The sequence below is a fragment of the Echinops telfairi genome, unplaced genomic scaffold (assembly GCF_000313985.2).
Source record: "Echinops telfairi isolate 266 unplaced genomic scaffold, ASM31398v2 ScPeMD7_60;HRSCAF=208, whole genome shotgun sequence".
Lineage (NCBI taxonomy): Eukaryota > Metazoa > Chordata > Mammalia > Afrosoricida > Tenrecidae > Echinops > Echinops telfairi.
The window spans coordinates 34,668,533-34,687,160 of NW_022103958.1; the positions used below are offsets into that span (position 1 = coordinate 34,668,533).

Here is an 18,628-nt window from a genome sequence, read left to right on the forward strand (position 1 = left end):
CTCCGGGGGGTGCGGGATCCCCGGGAGGCAGAGCTGGCGGGGGATCCGTAGAGCGGCGGGAGCGATACTGGGGGGGCATTGGGGCTTATCTGGAGGTGAGACCGGGCTGGCCACGCTGTGGAACGGGAGCTTGGAGGGGAGCCGGGGGCCTGGCAGAAGAGGTGGGAGACGGGGTCGGGTGGGGGTGGAGGTGAGGTCTGCTCTGTTGGTGAGATCCCGAGGTGCGTAGTTTGGAGGTGGTTTAAACCAGGCCGGAGTGGGGAGACTTGGGGGCCGGTCCAGAGATGGTTGGCCAGTGGGAGGCAGTGAGTTAGGAGCCAGGACGGGGTGGGCAGGAGGCTAGGTGGCAGGTTCAGTAGGCATAGCCAGGTGGGCTGAGGTGTGAGGAGGCTAGTGGAGAGAAGTGAGGTAGGGCCCAGAGGGAAGAGTCCCAAGTGAGGCCAGCACCGGGTGAGGGTGACCCAGGGTGAGAGGGTCGCAGGGAGGGGACCCAAAGTGAGGCCTGCTTTGGGGCACTCGGTGTGGTCAGAGGGGCATTCCCCATGGGGGAGTCCCCTCCCCGGGTGCCGCTGGAGCCATGCTGTCCCGCAAGGGCATCATCCCCGAGGAGTATGTGCTGACCCGGCTCGCGGAGGACCCTGCGGAGCCCCGATACCGAGCCCGTGAGCGGCGGGCCCGCTTCGTGTCCAAGAACGGCAACTGCAACGTGGCCCACAAGAACATCCGCGAGCAGGGCCGCTTCCTGCAGGACGTGTTCACCACGCTGGTGGACCTCAAGTGGCCGCACACCCTGCTCATCTTCACCATGTCCTTCCTGTGCAGCTGGCTGCTCTTCGCCATGGTCTGGTGGCTCATCGCCTTCGCGCATGGCGACCTGGCCGCCGGGGAGGGCAGCCCCGTGCCCTGCGTCACCAGCATCCACTCCTTCTCCTCCGCCTTCCTGTTCTCCATCGAGGTCCAGGTGACCATCGGTTTTGGCGGGCGCATGGTGACCGAGGAGTGCCCGCTGGCCATCCTGATCCTCATCCTGCAGAACATCGTGGGGCTCATGATCAACGCCATCATGCTGGGCTGCATCTTCATGAAGACCGCCCAGGCCCACCGGCGGGCCGAGACCCTAATCTTTAGCAAGCACGCGGTCATCGCCCTGCGCCAGGGCCGCCTCTGCTTCATGCTGCGCGTGGGCGACCTCCGTAAGAGCATGATCATCAGCGCCACCGTCCACATGCAGGTGGTGCGCAAGACCACCAGCCCCGAGGGCGAGGTGGTGCCCCTCCACCAGGTGGACATCCCTATGGAGAACGGTGTCGGGGGCAACAGCATCTTCTTGGTGGCTCCGCTCATCATCTACCACGTCATTGATGCCAACAGCCCGCTCTACGACCTGGCGCCCAGCGACCTGCACCATCACCAGGACCTGGAGATCATCGTCATCCTGGAAGGTGTGGTGGAGACCACGGGCATCACCACCCAGGCCCGCACCTCCTACCTGGCCGATGAGATCCTGTGGGGACAGCGCTTTGTGCCCATTGTCGCAGAGGAGGACGGCCGGTACTCTGTGGACTACTCCAAGTTTGGCAACACCGTCAAAGTGCCCACGCCACTCTACACCGCCCATCAGCTTAATGATGACCGCAGCCTGCTAGACGCCCTGCCCCTGACCTCGGGCCGCGGACCCCTACGCAAGCGCAGTATGGCGGTGGCCAAGGCCAAGCCCAAGTTTAGCATCTCTCCAGATACCCTGTCCTGAGTCATGAACGCCATGGGCCCGGCGAGCTACACGCACACACCTTTGTGTGCTCATGGGCAGTGTGTATGGTGTAGAGAGTGGACAGTGGTGTGGACCCTGTGGCCCAGGCCAGGATCTGTGAGGCTGGGCTCTCCTCAGCTCAGCCACCCCCCCTGCTGCTCGCCCACCGTGTTACAAGGCATTGTCACTACCACCGTGCTATTTTGGGCCTCAGCAAGAGCTAGGTTATTTTGGTCCTTGTTCCTCTCAGCCTCAACTCAGGACTGGCTCACACCTCACCCACCCAGCATTAAGCTGTGGGAGGTGCTGGGACCCAGAGCTGAGTCTCCAGCCAGTCTGAGGCCCCCCAAGGCCCACCAATCTCCTTGGCGGGTAGTGGGAAAGGCAATCCCCAGGTTGGAGGTGTGCTGTTCTATTTCTGTGTCACCAAGAGATGCCTGGGGTCAGCTTCAGCCCTCCTTGATCCCGGGAATCATAATGGGCTAATGGTAGGCTGGCTAGACAGCATGGTTGCTGAGGGAGCAGTTCCCAGCGGACGATTGGAGTTGTGGGGCCTACACAGCCAGGGAAGGGCTGCAGATGCCCTCGTTCCCCTCAGAGGGGCAGACTCGGGTCAGGAAATGGGGAACCACAGTGGGGTAGGTGACATGAGGAGGCTTTGTTTAGCTGAGTCCTGGGACACTTGGGCCATGGGAGGACAGGTGCCCAGAGAAGAGGCACTGGGACCTGTGCCCCTTGCCCCTGACACCAGCCTCTGCAGTGAGGCCGCCATGAGCTGGAGCTATTTCAGCTGCCTGTGTCCATTCTGTCCCCTGTCCTGGGGGAGGGGGCGCAAGTCCAAGGTGAGGCAACAGCTGCTGACCTACCACTCAGAGAGAGGCTGGGGAGGGGCCCTGGAGACCTGCGAGGCACTACAAGCCTTACATGGCTCTCCAATCCTGATTCTCCTGCCCATGGCTGTCACTCACCTTCTCTCCATATTTGGATTGCTGGAAGGGAAGTGTTAAAAAGCTCAGGATGGTAGGGGTGAGCAAGGTCCCTGAGGCAAGGAGACCATTGGTTCTGAGCCTGGACTCATGGGCCAGTGCTGTGTGTGAGCCCAGAATTGCCTTCTCCGCTGTCAATAAAACCTCCCCGTTTATAACCTGCACTCTGGGCTGTTCTTTGCTGGGAAGGCCGAGCTGTTGGTGCATGTATGCTGGTGGACTGGGAGGGCAGGGGCTGGCGACTGTCACCTCCTAATCAAGAGGACCCTAGCAAGACTTGGGACGAGGTCGTGGCTCCTTAGGCCTCAGGTGGCCCAGCCCTCTGGACATCTCATCTCAGCCTTTGGACATTCACTAGACTTCTAGCCCTCGGGTCTGACTCCACTCCCAGGACTCTGCTGGAAGACTGAGGAGCTCAGAGAAAGAGGTGGGGACATCTTATGCATGGTCGTAGTAATTGGAGCATGAACTTGCCAGGCTGCTGCCTGGCAGCATAACCTAGTTCTCTGTAGCTTTAAGACCTGAATCCAGTAACTTAATCCCTCTGTGCCTCAGCTGCCTCCTCTATAAAATGGGGATACTAATCCTACCTACCTCATAGGATTTTGGTGGAGAATAAGTGAAAAAGCATGTTAAGTGCCTAGTCACGGATGTGTTCAATATGTGCTCATGCCTCTGACTGCCATTGAATCGGCCATGTGGCCAAGCCGATATTAAGAGCAGGTCCTTTTTTATTTTGTCTCAGGCCCAAGCTTCTCTGCATCATCGCCTTCTTGATTCAGCGCCCCTCCCAACTCAGATAACATATTAGTTTGGAACTATCTGGCAAGGGTAGAAATCCATCCTCAAACCAATAAACTCTGGTTTATCCTGCTGATTTATTAACGATTACAGGTGCTGGGGCAACACCCACTGCCTGTTTCTTGCTTCAGCCCTCCCCCCAGCAGTGCATGCGAGCGGTCCTGGAAGGTGGTTGTGATCATTCCCTCCTATGTCAAACACATAGGATGTTCCCTGTCACCTCCGGGCCACGGCCAGACTTCCTAGCCAGTCATGTTAGGCTTTACTTGCCTGGCCGGCCTTCCTCTGTTCTCTCGCCAGGGTCCCACCCACCACCCTGGCTGCCTCCCTAGCCGCTCCTTGAACATTAATGACCTTCAGACCTCTGAGCCCTCTGCTGTGACTTCCCAGTCTCATCTCTGCCTGTGGACATCCAGTCAAGGCCAGACTGGAGGATGCCTCCTGGAAGGAGATGGTCCCCTCCCTCTTTGAGATCAGGTACTGAGTCAGATCCAGCCCTGTGCCTGACAATAAGGGCTCAATGAATGAACCAATGAATGAATGGATGAGTGGGCGAATGTTAGAGATAGGATAACAAGCCAAGGCCATTGTGGTAGTGTGAGACCTGGGAGTTAGTCTGGTCTGTGAGGGTCTGTCCAAGGCTACTCCAGAGGGTTCCAGGAACCTGCCACTGCTGGTCCCAATTCTGTTGCCCCATCTGTCACTTCATCACTGAGCTGCTCTTTGTTTAGAGAGGGAAGGGGTTAAAGCACTGCTCAGAACCCAGCATTTCTTGTTTGCACATTTATTTTTAACAGTTTCACCAACGTAAAATCCACACATCATATCCATTTCAGTTGTTCAACCACTGAGCTTGGTTGGCTGTCCTTAAGGCCAGGGGTCAGGCCAAATTCCTTGGGGCTTCTTTTGCTCACCGCCACACTGACAGGCTGGTGACAGTGAGCCTGAGGCTTGCAGAACTGAGGTCTCAGCGACACCTGCTGGCCACAAGGAAAACCTACTTGATGGGTTTTAGGACCAGGTCACCGGTCCCAAAGCTTCCCACCTATTGTAAGGCTTTAGGCTTTGCTTGGGGATGCTGGAAAGTTCCAAGCATGGAGAGGCAGTCAGCCCATGCTTCGTGGACTCCCCTCGCTGGGTTATTTACCTACAGACGATGCTACCTCCGCTGGCAGCACTCCCTCTCGAAGGACAAGGAAATTCCTCTGAGCTCAAAAAGAATCTCTATGAGAATTTAGTTTCTGATACCTTGCCTTCATGGCTGCACCAGTCATCACATGTCAGTCCTCGCCAGCCTGCACCCAGAAAGGAAGTTGCATGAGCCACAATGATCTAGTTCTACAAAGGAGGTGCTGTTCTCCTTAAGAGTCGATAGGTGGGGAGATGGGATCAGAAGTTACTTTGCTAAGGTCTCACAGTTGGTTAGTAGAAGACTCATATTTGGGATCCAGGTCTACCCAGGGCAGAAGCCCTGCGCTCCCCCTGCCACACAATCCCACTTTCAGTCAGGGTACCTCATTTCTCCAAGGGCCAGGTCAGCACAGGGACACAGAGACAAGAGGGGAGTACCACTCCAGAGATCCCTGGGGCTCATTAAGGTCTCACATTTAAGACTGATGGCAGGCTTGGGTGTGCCGACAGCCTACATTCTGTCTGGCCTTTCTAGAGAGCCAGAAAGGTGAAGCCTACCTCTTCCCGCTTGCTCTTAGGCTTCCTTTAGCCAATTAGGTGGCAGTGTGGCATGAGGGGCTACATCTGCCAACTGCCTTCTCCCAACTCACACAACATGGTGTGACATTGTCTCAGGTCTAAGTCCTGAGCCGAGCAGGGGAGAGGCAGCCAGGTCATCTGCTTCTGTAGTGAAATGGAATTGCTAGTCTGGAAAAACTAGCCTACCAAGCATGTGCAGGAGAAAGACAGGGCTCTCTACCACCCACCACGCACCCACCGTCTTGGGGAGTCACAATCAGGAAACTCACTTGGCACTTCTACCCTGTCCTAATGGGTTCCTTTGTGAGGACATCAACTCGGTGGCAGGGAGTTTGGTTTTTTTTAACCCTGTGGAATTGGTGTCTCCAGCCAGTCTCACCAGGAGGCCCACCTATGCCCCACGGAGGTGCCCCTAAGCACAGCAACAACAAGGCGACCCTCTGGCCCTGGCCCCAGAAAGCACTCCCCTAGCTTCTGCAGCACCCACAGACTCTCCTCAGGTGCCTTCTTCCTGCCCTGCTCTGCCCTGCTCCCAGGGAGCTCCCTTTCCTGGAGAGAAAAAAGCTACTCATTGTCACAGCAGAGCAGCCCAGCTCCCCACAGGTTTCTGAGATCTCCGCAGGTGCAGAGAGCAGGCACCCTGTCTTGTATGGAAGCACACAGAAGATGTGCATGTCCTGGTCATGCTGACGCCAAACTCGAGCAGTTCTGATGAGTGTCAGATCGATTCCAGCTTGGACAGAAAGGAAGAGCAGGGGAAACTGGGCTCAGAGAGTGGGGTTTGTTGCCCTAGAAATTAAGCTATTGGCAGGTTCTTTGCCAAGTCCATGAGCCCTGGTGGTGGCGTGGCTAAGCACTGGGGTGCTCATCGCAAGACCAGCAGTTGGAAACCACCAGCTGTTCCCCAGAAGAAAGATGAGGCTTTCTGCTGTCACACCTACACAGTCCTGGAGACTCAGGGAGCACTTCTACACTGTCCCATGGGGCTGGCTGTGAGTCAGGACTCAGCGGCAGGCAGTTTGAGTTTGCCAGGTCTCCCAACCTGGGGCGTTCTCACCTCTCAAACAGTAATAATAAAAAGAAAGTAACATGAGAGAGTGGACCAATCCTGCCCTGCTGGTGGGGCTGCTGGTAAAACCGCACAAACCCGTGGGAAGCAGTATGGTCTTCCTCAAACCATGGTGAGTAGAAACACCATAGAATCCATAACCCCTTGACTTGGTATCTACCTGAAGAAATAAGAAACAGCATAAGCAGACATATGCACACCCATGTTCACTGCAGAACTGTAACCAGTAGAAGATAGTAAAAAGCTAAGTGCCACTCTTGGAAGAATGGAGAAACAAACTTTGGTACATGCACACTAGGAAATTGCCAAACTGTGAAGCCCCTCATGATACGGATGGATTTGGGGGGGCATTATGCTGAGTGAAATTAGTCAATTGCTTGAGGACAAATATTGTATGAGACCCCTGCTATAAAAGGAAAAAATCAAGGCAGAGGTTTCCACACCAAAAGAAACAGATTTTGCACCAATGAAGCATACAACATTCCTCTAGTTTGTTTGTTTTTTAATCATTTTATTGCGGGCTCATACAACTCTTATCACAATCCATACATACATCAATTGTGTAAAACGCATTTGTACATTCATTGCCCTCATCATTCTCATAACATTTGCTCTCCACTTAAGCCCCTGGCATCAGCTCCTTTTCCCCCCTCCCCCCCTCCCCGCTCCCCCCCTCCAGTTCTTTAATGCTTCTGACACCAGTTCTGCATTACAAATCCAGTTAGACCAGAGCATGTACACTGGCACAGATAAAAGCTCTTGACCCACGGAATCCAGGACAGATGAACCCCTCAGGTACGATAGTGGGATAATGGGAGCAGTGATACTATGAGGGTTGGGGGGAGGTGGGAGGAGAAAGGGTGAACTGATCACAATGATCAGTGTATAACACCCACCCACCCCCCACCCCCCCACCCCCACCTCAGGTGATGAACAACAGAAACATGGGTGAAGGGAGACAGCAGACAGTGTAAGATATGAAAATAATAATTGATGATTTATCAAGCGTTCATGAGGGTGGGAGGGAAGGGGAGGGAGGGAAAAAATGAGCCAATACCAAGGGCTCAAGTAGAAAGAAAATGTTATAAGAGCTGTAAGGAAAAAAATTAAAATTAATTCATTAAAAATACTATTTTTTCCCAGCTGGTAGTCTGGTTTAATCCAATATGATGGTTTCAGGGTAAGAGATTCACATGCAAGGGTAGAACAAGGATACATACAAATGCCCCAAACCTGGCCCAGAAAGCTGGCTCATTCACAGGGCTCCTGGGTCACAGGAGATGCTATTGGTTAGGAAGCTGCTTGTGTGTGTGTGTGTGTGTGTGTGTCCCAATTCTATAAAGTTACAAAACCCCACTGAGGAGCCATACACAGAATGAAGTCCTTAGGTGGCAGGGACTCAGCTCATCTCATAAGGCGGTCAGGACACCTGCTCGGGGGTCTAAGAGGACATTGTGCTGGGCATCCCAGACCCTTCCTTCAGCAGAGAGGGTCTGTATCTGGGCCTGCCCAGCTTCCCACTAATTAAAATATCTTTAAGAGCGCCCCCCAATAAAATGATTTTTTTATATAAAAATAAACAGACTTTGGTGGAAAGAGACAGGCAGGAAGGGGAAGTAATGGGAGAGAGGGTGGTGGCATTATAAAGTGCTGTTGACCAGGTCCCCGCCTGGTCCTGTGCCATCCTCACCGTAGCTCACGTGGTCACATTGTTGCAGCCACCGTGCCAGTCCATCTTAACCAAGCATGATGTGCTTCTCCATGGACTAGTCTCCCCTGACGACATGTGCAAAGTACATGAGATGAAATTTCACCCTCCTTGCCTCCAAGGAGCATGCTGGCCGAACTTCTAAGACAGATCCGTCACTCCTTTTAGTAGCACTCTACGGTACTTTCAAAATTCTTCAGCAGCACCATCATTCAAACACTCAATTCTTCTTTGGTTTTCTTTCTTCAATGTCCAACTTTCACATCCATTTGAGGTGATTAAGAATATCATGACTTGCTCCAGGCCTACCCTATTCCTCAAAGTAACATTGTTTTACTTAGCTTTTCAATGCTTTACAGAGGTCTTGCGCAGCAGCTTTACCCAGTGCAATGCTTCGTTTGATCTCTTGACTGCTGCTTCCAAGGTAGACAGGTAGGCACAGACTTGCCATGTGATAAGACAGTTTAAACACAGTGACTTTAAAATATTGCTCACACATTTGAGAGTTGGCTCTGGTGGCAGTACTGAGGTCAGCTAGCTTTGGTCACATGTCGAGGAGCTGAACTGGATGGAGGCTGGCCTCAGACCGCTCTCCGTGGCTCCCATCTCCCACTGGCGAGCTCAGAAATGCCCTCCTCTGGGTGAGGTCCAAGAAAGGGAAAGTGTACACCCAGGCCTCTGGAGGCTGAGGTTGGAGATCGCCACGTCTTTGTTTCCTTACAACGATATAGGCCCAAAGCAGTCAGCGTCCAGCTCAGTGTCAAGGGCAGTGAACAACCGGACAAGTCTGCAAAGTTAAAGCTACACAGCAAAGGGCATGGACATCAAGCCCCACTGTAGGCTGCCACATGACTGTCGTCTTCACATTCATGACGAAGAATGATTGTTTCTGGATGTTTGTCTGTCAAGACAGCAGCTGAATATGAGAAACAAAAGGAGGCAAGAAACATGAGATCAAGCACAAACACTACAAGAAACATTTTGAAATCACCTTTTATCCAGTTTTCTGGTCCAACTGAGAGAATAAGTGCCATGAATCCCTTCGGTAATTTTCTCCCCACCCCCCACCCCACGCCCCAATTAACTGAGTGTTCCATATGTCTCAAAGCACTGACCAAGAGATGTACCGACAATTGCACAGCTCCACCCTGGGCAGGCCTATGACTGAGGGAGATTTATTATCTACAACCATTTTAATCAACACACACACACACACACACACACACTTACCTTGAATCTTGAAAGAACCAGTTGTTTTATTTGCTATTTGTGCCACTAAAGAAATCTGCCATTGAGTTTATTCCAACTCATTTCGACCCAATAGAGGCTTCTTTAAATACTTACAGAAACAGGTACCCTCAGAGCAGCTGGTGGGTTTGAACCACTAACCTTGTGATTAGCAGTCCAACGTTTACCCAACGGCAACTCCAGGGGCCCATGATTTGGGCCATCAAATCCAAAACCCAAACCCCGCGCCATGGAGTCAACTGCGACACAGTGACTTGTGGGTCAATCCAACCACACAGTTACTGTGTGGGTTTTCTGAGACTGAATTCTTATGGGAGCAGATGGCTTTCTCCTCTGGAGTGACTGATGAGCTTGAACCACTGACTCTGAGCTATGGGTCTACCACTGGACAGCATCATCAGGGCTCTGTGATTAGGGCATCTCACCAAACAAAGCTCACTGGCATGAAGTCAATTCTGGCAGTGACCCTATAAGATGGAGTTGACCTGCCCCCGTGGGTGTTGAAGAATGTAAACCTTTACCGGAGTAGAAAGGCTCATCTTGCTCCGGAGGAGTGGCTGGTACATCTGAACTGCTGAACTTGAAGCTAGCAGCCCAATGTGTAATCTACTACGCCACCACGGCTCCTATTGGGCCATGGGGATAAAGCCATGCTCAGGGAAGAAATCCATGCTCAGACCAATAAACTCTGGTTTATCCCGCTGGCTCGTTAACAAGAGGTGAGCATCGGGGGTAGGGGGTGGGGGGAAACCCACCACAGATCCCAAGCTGATGCAGAAGAGGGAACATTTCTGGATGCTTGATCACTCCTAACTGGGAGCACAGAGTTACTAAACACTTCCCGTCTCTGGCCCATGGTTTCTATATGTATAAATGAGAACAAGGCAGCCCTCTTATAGTTCCAAGGCCCAGTTTGAACTAGCAAAACCCCAATCCCATTTCCATCTAAGTGATTCTGACTCATTGAAACCCCCTATAGGACAGAATAGAACTGCTCCTTAGAGTTTCCAAGTCTATAATTCTTTATAGCACAGTCACCGTCACCTTTTCTCCCAGAGAGCAGCTGATGGGTTTGAACCACCACGCTCGTGGTTCACAGCCCAATGCTTAGCCCAGGGGCTCCTTTTAAACCAGGGCTTTTTTCTTTTTTAATCATTTTAGTGGGGGCTCATCCAACTCTTATCACAATCCATCCATCCATCCATTGTGTCAAGCACATTTGTACAGATGTTGCCATCATCATCCTCAAAACACTTGCTTTCTACTTGGGACCAGGGCTCCTTTTGAACTGTTATTATTGTTGGATGTCTAGGCAGCTCCAACTCATAAAGACTCTGTGTACAACAGAGCGAGACAGTGCCTCGTCCCAGTCCATCCTCACAATTGTTCCTATGCTGAAACCCTTGGCTGCAGCCACTGTGTCAATCCATCTCATTGGTAGCTTCCAACCCAAGGGTTCTAGCATTGTAGCTAACAAGGTCCCAGTGCTATTCATAGGTTTTCTGTAGCTAATTCCTTAGAATTGGGCAGCCTATACCTTCTTTGCAGTCTGGAAGCTCTGCTGAAACCTGTTCGCTGGACCTGCTGGTATTTGAAATATCGGTGGCATCGCTTCCAGCATCCCAGCAACAGGCAAGCCAGCACAGCTGGGCAAACTGGCAGGCCTTTCCAACTAGTAAGGTCAAATTCAATCAGGGCCTTAGGGTTATTCTTCGGTGCATATTAAATCCAGGTGGCTTTGACAATCCACATTTCCTCAAAGTCACAAACCACCACATGAAGAAAAAAGCCACCCACCACAAGCACACACCACATTTACAACACCCTGCTACCAGTCCTGAGAACTCCCGACAGCCTCATGCCTGCAGCCACATCCCTAAACCCCAAGGGTTGAGTTCTCAGGGAACTGAACTTCACCTCCGAGCTCCTTACCTTCATCAAAAAGAAATGATAAAAAATTACAAAATAAACAGCAATATTCCTTAAACTAGTCTTCTCAGACTCTGCAAAGAGAAAGAGGAAGGGAGCGTTAAAGGGAAACCTACCGGCAAGGGCCAAGGAGACACAGAGCCGCTGCGAGGATCTCTGTGCCTACGTGTCACTGTCCCCGTCAGGGGGACCACATGTCTCAGAACCCTCCATTCTTACCCACACGCCTCTGCAGATTCATAGTATGTTTAACACCAGCAATCTACCACCACATGCAACATCATGGAGCACACACATGCCACACATCTTCTTGTACTTATAAACATACCACCCAAGCATATGCTTCATACCATACACACAAAAGCACATTCCAATTTCATGCTCCTTATTCACACACACACCCACATAAAACCCCTAGCACCCCTAAACACCACCATCACCACCACCCCCACACACATATACTACCACTAACTTCCATGAGCGATCTCTCACTCCCTCCAGGACCATCCACACCTGGTCAGGCATGTCCACACTACATTTCCTAGGGTCTCCAGTCAGTCCTTGCCTACTCTATTCCTCTAATTTCAGGCAGGTGCATTTGGCCAGTAGGGTCACTCCTACCCTAGACCAAAGCAATGACTAGAGCTCCCAGGATATGAGCCCCGTGAAATCCCACCCACCAAGAGGAAGGGTCTGCAAAGAGTTGTATGGACTTAAGCTAGTGATCCAGTAGAAATGACCTTGGGAATCTGCAGGTTCACCTGACTATTAAATCTCACCCTCCCCCCACTCATCCCCAAACACATACACACACCTGGGGACACAGGCTATAAGTCAAGAGTTCTGGTTCAGCCTCTATCAACCACCAATTTGCAGTGGTTGGACTACAGGCAGGGCTAGTCCCTAGTTCCTAACAGCCCACTGTCCCCAGGCAACAGGGATCAGTTCTTATTCCCAAGCCATAACCCCAGCAGCTGGCAAGCTTCTCTCTTCAAGTGGTATAGACCATCGTCATCTCTGAAGCTGCCAGGAGCAGGCAGGGACAAGTAGCCAGGATGCTTCTTGTGAACTAAAGCCACTCTTCTCCATCCACCAGAGCACGTGGCCTGACTTAGGGCTAAGGCCTGGACTGCTAACTTTAGGACTGACATTGGCCAGATCCAGCTCTGTTCTCTCTAGTCTGTTTTCTGTCCTTCCCACGAATTCCCAGCAAAAGCCTGACATGATCTAGACACCAGTGTTTTGCATTACAGCCCCTTAAGGAAAAGACTAGAGGAAAGGTCCAGAAGAGTGCTTACTGTTCACAATCAGGGTGCTGTTGCATCTCAGCAGGGTGGAGGAGCTGTGGTGTACCACACACTGATAAACATTCCCACGGTCTGCCAGGGAGGACTTCAGCTTCAACAAGCTAGTCGTGCTAAATGTGCCATCCTTGTTCTTGCTGAGGGGAGCTGTGCTGATGTGCTCAGAAATCTCTACAAACCACGGAACTTCCTTGGTCCACTTACTCCATGTGATGGCAATGAATTCTGGGTAGAACCCACTTGCCTTACACTCAAGGGTTATTTCTTCATTCATTCCCACTTTTGCTGTCTCTGGCAACAAGCTGCAGGCTGGATACGCTGCCAAGGAAGAGAAGACCTGCAGAGTTAGAACTAATGCTCACCCTCCTGTTTCTCTTCCCCATGCCTTACAGTAACATGCTTCTGCCGCATCTATGCACCTGTGCATCACTGAGCATGCGGTCAGACAAGACCAAAAACTGTAGGCTCTTTTTAAACACAAGGCTCTTCATACAGTTTGCAGAAGGCTATAGATGTCCGTGAAAGCTCAAAATCTATTTACAGAGTCCCCAGAGGACTAAGCCTCCATTGTATTCCTTCAGACCATTAGCCAAGGATGTAAATTAGCCTTCCCCTTAGCGAGGGTGCATCAGAAAGTAAATTAATACAGATATAAGCAACAACAACAACAACAAAAAACCCAAACTCACTGCCATCAAGTCAATGCTGACTCATACTGACTCTATAAGACATAGTGTTGCCCCTGTGGGTTTCCAAGATTTTACAGGAATAGAAAGCCTCATCTTTCTCCTGAGGAGCTGCTGGTGGTTTCAAACTGCTGACCTTGTGGATCGCAGCCCAACGTGTAATCACTTTCCCATTTTGACCCATTTTTAATTTGTTTTAATTTTCAGTATTTTCTGCTTTCTTTGGGATTGAGGTTTTGCTGTGTTTCAATTTATTATTGTTGCTGGAGGTGAAGGGATTTCTATAATTTTCTTTATGAAATACAGGAAAGATAAATCTAAAGAGACAGTAACTAGAATAATAGTTTCTTAGAGTTATGGCAGGGGAGGTGTGGGGAAAATAGGGAGCTAATAACAAGGGGATAAAAATGAAGAAAATATTCTAAAATTTATTGTGGTGATCACTACAAAACTTTTTAATATATTCAAACCATTGAACTGCATGGTATATGGATTCTATGCCAATAGAACTGTCTTAAAAGGTAACTAATTCATTTAAAATAAATAAGTGTTTTCAAAATAGAAAAAAAAAAAAAAGGAGGCCCTGGAGCACCTCAGTTCCTTTGATGTGATCCAGTTTGTCTGCCCTTGAACAAGAACCGACAGAGGATGCTCAACACAGCCTAAAAGGCCAGCGCAAACTTGTGAGCAAGCCTCAGAGAGAGCAGAAATTTCTCCAGTTATCAGAATCACTACAATTGATATGCCCAGGACTCTAAAGGGAAAAGCGGCCCGTGCATAAGAAGAGATGGATAATGTCATCCGAGGAATGGATTTCCTAGGAAGGAGGACAAGGAGAATGCTAAAAATAAAAAGCCCTGGAACAAAGATGAAGAATGCTTGGATGGGCTCAGTAGGCCGAACACAGCCAAGGAAGGAATCAGCGAGATTGAAGGTGATTTCCTAAATGGAAAAGACATCAAAAAGCAAAAACACTGTGATGCAGGGAGAGGGGCAGGGAAAATATTCAAGAATTGTGGGACAATTGCAAAAGATGTCATATATATATATAAAATCAGAACAAAGAAAAAAAGGAAAAGAAGAAATATTTGAATGACTGAGAATAAGCCAAAATTATTGATTCTGAAACCATAATTCAGAGGCAGAGAAAATCAAGCAGGGTAGTCAAATAGAGATATACTCACACATATAGTTAACTACCTTGATAAAAGAGCTAAGAGAGATGTAGGTAGAGATCTTCCTCCCCACCACTATCATGATCCCAATTCTACCTTACAAATCTGGCTAGACCAGAGGATGTACAGGTAGGAACTGAAAACACAGGGAATCCAAGACAGTTGAACCCATCAGGACCAGTGGTGAGAGTGGCGATACCGGGAGGGTGGAGTGAAGATGGGGTAGAAAGGGGGAAACCTGGGGACGGACAACAGAAAAGTGGGTAAAGCGAGACGTCGGACAGTGTAAGATATGGCAAAATAATAATAATTTATAAATTATCAAGGGTTTGTGAGGTAGAGGGGGAATAACATGAGGAGCTGATACCAAGGGCTCAAGTAGAAAGCAAATGTTTTGAAAATGATGATGGCAACAAATGTACAAATGTGCTTGACACACGGATGGATGGCTAGATTGTGATAAGAGTTGTACAAGCCCTCAATAAAATGATTTAAAAATAAATAAATAAAATTTTAAAAATTAAAAAAAAAGTCCTGCTCACTGAAAGGCAACTTGAAGGCACCACGCGCCCCATGGGCAAAAGATAAGGCTTTCTACTCCTGTAAAGAGTTATTGCCCATAAGCAAATGTGGTGAAGAAAGCTGATGGTGCCCGGCTATCAAAAAATATAGCGTCTGGGGTCTTAAAGGCTTGAAGGTAATCAAGCGGCCATCAAGCTCAGAAGCAACAAAGCCCACATGGAAAAAGCACACCAGCCTATGCAACCACGAGGTGTCGAAGGGATCAGGTGTAAGGCATCATCAGAACAAAAAAATCTTACCATAGTGAATGATGGGGGGAGTGTGGAGTGGAGATCCAAAGCCCATTAGTAGGCCACTGGAGATCCCCTTGCAGAGGGGTCTCGGGGAGGAGATGAGCCAGTCAGGGTGCGATGTAATAATGATGAGAAATACAACTTTCCTCTAGTTCCTAAAGGTTTCCTCCCCGCTCCCACTACCATGACTCGAATTCTATCTTGCAAGTCTGGTTAGACCAGAGGATGTACACTGGTACAGATGGGAACTGAAAATACAGGGAATCCAGGACGGATGAGCCCTATAGGACCAGTGGTGTGAGTGGCAAAACAGGGAGGGTAAAGGGAGAATGGGTAGGAAAGAGGGAACCAATTACATGGAACTGTGTGTGACCTCCTCCCTGGGGGACAGACGACCGAAAAGTGGGTGAAGGGAGACGTCGGACAGGGCAAGATATGACAAAATACCCATTTATAAACTATCAAGGGCTCATGCGAGAGGGGGGAGCGGGGAGGGAGGGGAAAAATGAGGACCTAATGTCGGGGGTTTAAATGGAGAGAAAATGTTTTGAGAAATGATGTACAAATGCGCTTTACACAATTGATGTGTGTATGGATTGGGATAACAGTTGTATGAGCCCCTAATAAAATGTTAAAAAAGAGAAAAGAAAAAAAAAAAAGAGTTATTGCCTCCAAGAATCCGCCGGAGCAGTTCTGCCCTCTCCTATAGGCTTCCTATGAGGTGGAATCAACACATGGACAGTGAGATTGAGTGATACTGCAAGAGCTCTCACCTTAAACCAAATCATCTTAGATGTCATTTAGAATTTTTAAGGTGGAAGTTTTTAGTATACAATAAACATACAATAAAATATGACCTAATTCTTCTTCCAAATGATTACATAAAAATAAAACTACAGAATCATTCCTGTTACCCTGACTAAAAATTCTAATAATTAAACAGGACTAAATTTGGACTAAGGTACAGTTTAAGAAATAAGGAGTACAGAGGTTTTAAATTATGTCTTGTTTCTTTATCTGAATATTTAATACATTTAAAATACCATATGCCTGCAGTTTTAGAATGTCAAATAATAGCATTCATTAACAGCAGGTGTTTATGGTAGAGAAGCAATATTTGGTCTTTATGAATGATAAATAAAGGAAGAATATCTTTCTTCTCTGAAGAAGAGGGGGAAAGGCCTGGTCCCCATTATTCTTTCCCTGACACATGAAAGAATTGTCCCCTTTATTAGAAATACTGTAATTCTTCTTCTGTATTACAATCATGTAAACACATATAAAAAACAGACACTGCAAGGCAACCAAGCGATCCTGAAATAATTCCATAGTGATGGTTACAGCACACACCCATTGCAGGCAAGTGTTCATTTATCTGTGAACAGATTTTTGTAGGAAACAGAAGGATTTCTCCCAAGTTGTCTCCCCCAAATATATGCCAAACTTAGCTGCTTCCAAATGACTATACACTTGGAGGTCATCAGGAGTAGATCAGGGGTCATTCTCCCTAAGAGCTATCAGCCATCCAGACTAAGCAGACACCACTGTTTATCCCACAAGTAGGGCCCACTCCCCAGAGAGGTCAAACCCGTCCAAGGATGACCAAGGTTAGGCTGCCATCTTGAATCTAGGGTCCGCCCATCTTGTCACATGTATACCCCTAGACCTTCCCATTCCTATGGCACACCCCTAGCTCATCCCTTTCCTGTCACGCTTATGCCTATCATACATCCCCTTCCTACGATGTGTATGCCTATTGTACTGCCCCTTCCTGTGACATGTGGTTACCTGTAATCATGTCCCCCAAAAGAGATGTAACCCTTGGTTAGCAATAAAGTTGGGGCGCGCTCCTGCTCTCGCTCCCAGGGCTCTCTCCTGCTTTCATGGCGGGGCGCCCGCCACAAGGACCACCAAGCGGGGCTGAGGTGAGCATGCTACCATGAATTGTGTCTGACTCCATTATTCCAATCTCTCCTCTACCTCTCATGCTCTCTATGACTTTACTATAATCTTTACTTATTATCGCTGTACAATTGAGCCTACCGGACCTGTGATGATTTGTGGGGGACCCTCCTCTCCCCACAGATTTTCAGTAAGCATACTAATAAATTTCAAATAATGTAATGACAAATCGGGGTATCATATCTTACTTTGCTGAATTGCATTTGAGAAAAAGATGCCAGCTGCTTCACTTAGTTTAATACTAGTATACTCTGGACCATATTGTACTTATCTAGAAATGGAGAAGATCATCCGTTTCCCATAAGAAAACATTAGTTTGTCATTGGCAAATATTTGCAAAACATTTTAACACGGTAAAGATGAGAAATTTCAGAACTGGATGAGTGAACAGGTTTCTATCCTATCAGTGCTGAGCAGCCCTGGTGCCTAGTGGTGACCCATGGAGCTGCTAATGCAAGGTCAGCAGTTCAAAACCACCAGCTGCTCTGGAGGAGGCTTGCTACTTCCTACTCTTGCAAAGAGTTCGTCTCGGAATAATCCAAGGGGGCAATTCTCTCTGTCCTGTAGGTCACTATGAGCCGAATCAACTGGGTGGCAGTGAACTTTGAGCAATGCGGATGTACTTCTTTCTACACACGGCCTCCACGTGGCGTCACCTGACATCCATCATTCCCTGTTGACATGAGCTGCGCTGTGCACCACGCCCTCACAGGTTTTGGGGGTGACACTGGCTGGATTTACTAAGGCGTGTAGCCTTCCCACTGTACGAGAACCTGACACTAGGCTTATGGCACTTCCCAAACTGTTTCTTGATTTCCTACATGTGCGACATTGACCCTCGCTACAAAGGCAGAGAATTGTGGGTCATTTGAAGACAGAATCGGAGAGTCAAGCAAACTGCCCCCCCCTGCCCCGCCCCGGCTGGTGTGGCTGTTCCTCAGGGATTCTTAAGGCTTGCCTGCAGCCAGCGAAGTTCCAAATGTGGTGACTGAAGGAGTTCTCCGTGGAATATTGTACCCTCACCTACAGCCCAAGCAGATACCTTGTACAGTTAAAAGAAACTGAAGCACGTTTCGAGGTCATTGTCAAGAAATGGGTATGTACCATAAACCCCCTCAGGAACAGTTATGGGAGCAGCGATACCATGAGGGTAAGGGGCAGATGGGGGGAGAAGAGGGAGAAAGGGGGAACCAATCGCAATGATCGATATAAAAACACCCTCCCGGGGGGCGAACAACAGGAATGTGGGTGAAGGGAGATAACAGTGTAAGACACAAAATAACAACAATAATATATAATTGATCAAGGATTCACGGGAGTGGGAAGGTGGGGGGGGGGATAAGGAGCTGATACCAATGGCTCAATAGAAAGAACATATTTTGAAAATGTTCATGGCAACATATGTAAAAGTATTCTTAATACAATTGAATGATGAATTGTTATAAGATTTGTAAGAGCTTCCCTGCCCCAGTAAAATGATTAATT

General features: G+C 49.1%; 2 protein-coding genes across 2 annotated transcripts in view; one reads left to right on the forward strand and one right to left on the reverse strand.

Annotated features, from left to right (window-relative positions):
* Positions 1–185: 185 nt before the first annotated feature.
* Positions 186–2,900, forward strand: KCNJ11 (potassium inwardly rectifying channel subfamily J member 11). Its single transcript, XM_004711575.2, has one exon. The coding sequence runs from the start codon at positions 578–580 to the stop codon at positions 1,748–1,750; it is 1,173 nt and encodes a 390-aa protein (XP_004711632.1). The 5' UTR covers positions 186–577; the 3' UTR covers positions 1,751–2,900.
* A 5,240-nt stretch (positions 2,901–8,140) lies between these two features.
* The window catches only part of NCR3LG1 (natural killer cell cytotoxicity receptor 3 ligand 1), a 20,008-nt gene continuing 9,520 nt past the window's right edge, over positions 8,141–18,628 (reverse strand). Inside the window, exons 3-4 of the mRNA XM_045291143.1 lie at positions 12,500–12,823; positions 8,141–8,940 (exon numbers count right to left, since the gene is read on the reverse strand). Of these exons, the coding sequence (XP_045147078.1) occupies positions 8,849–8,940; positions 12,500–12,823 (416 nt within the window). The 3' untranslated portion in view covers positions 8,141–8,848. The remainder of the gene's footprint in view (positions 8,941–12,499; positions 12,824–18,628) is intronic.

Excerpts from the sequence above, each read along its gene's own strand:
- KCNJ11 (XM_004711575.2), top strand. The coding sequence starts at position 578 with ATGCTGTCCCGCAAGGGCATCATCCCCGAGGAGTATGTGCTGACCCGG.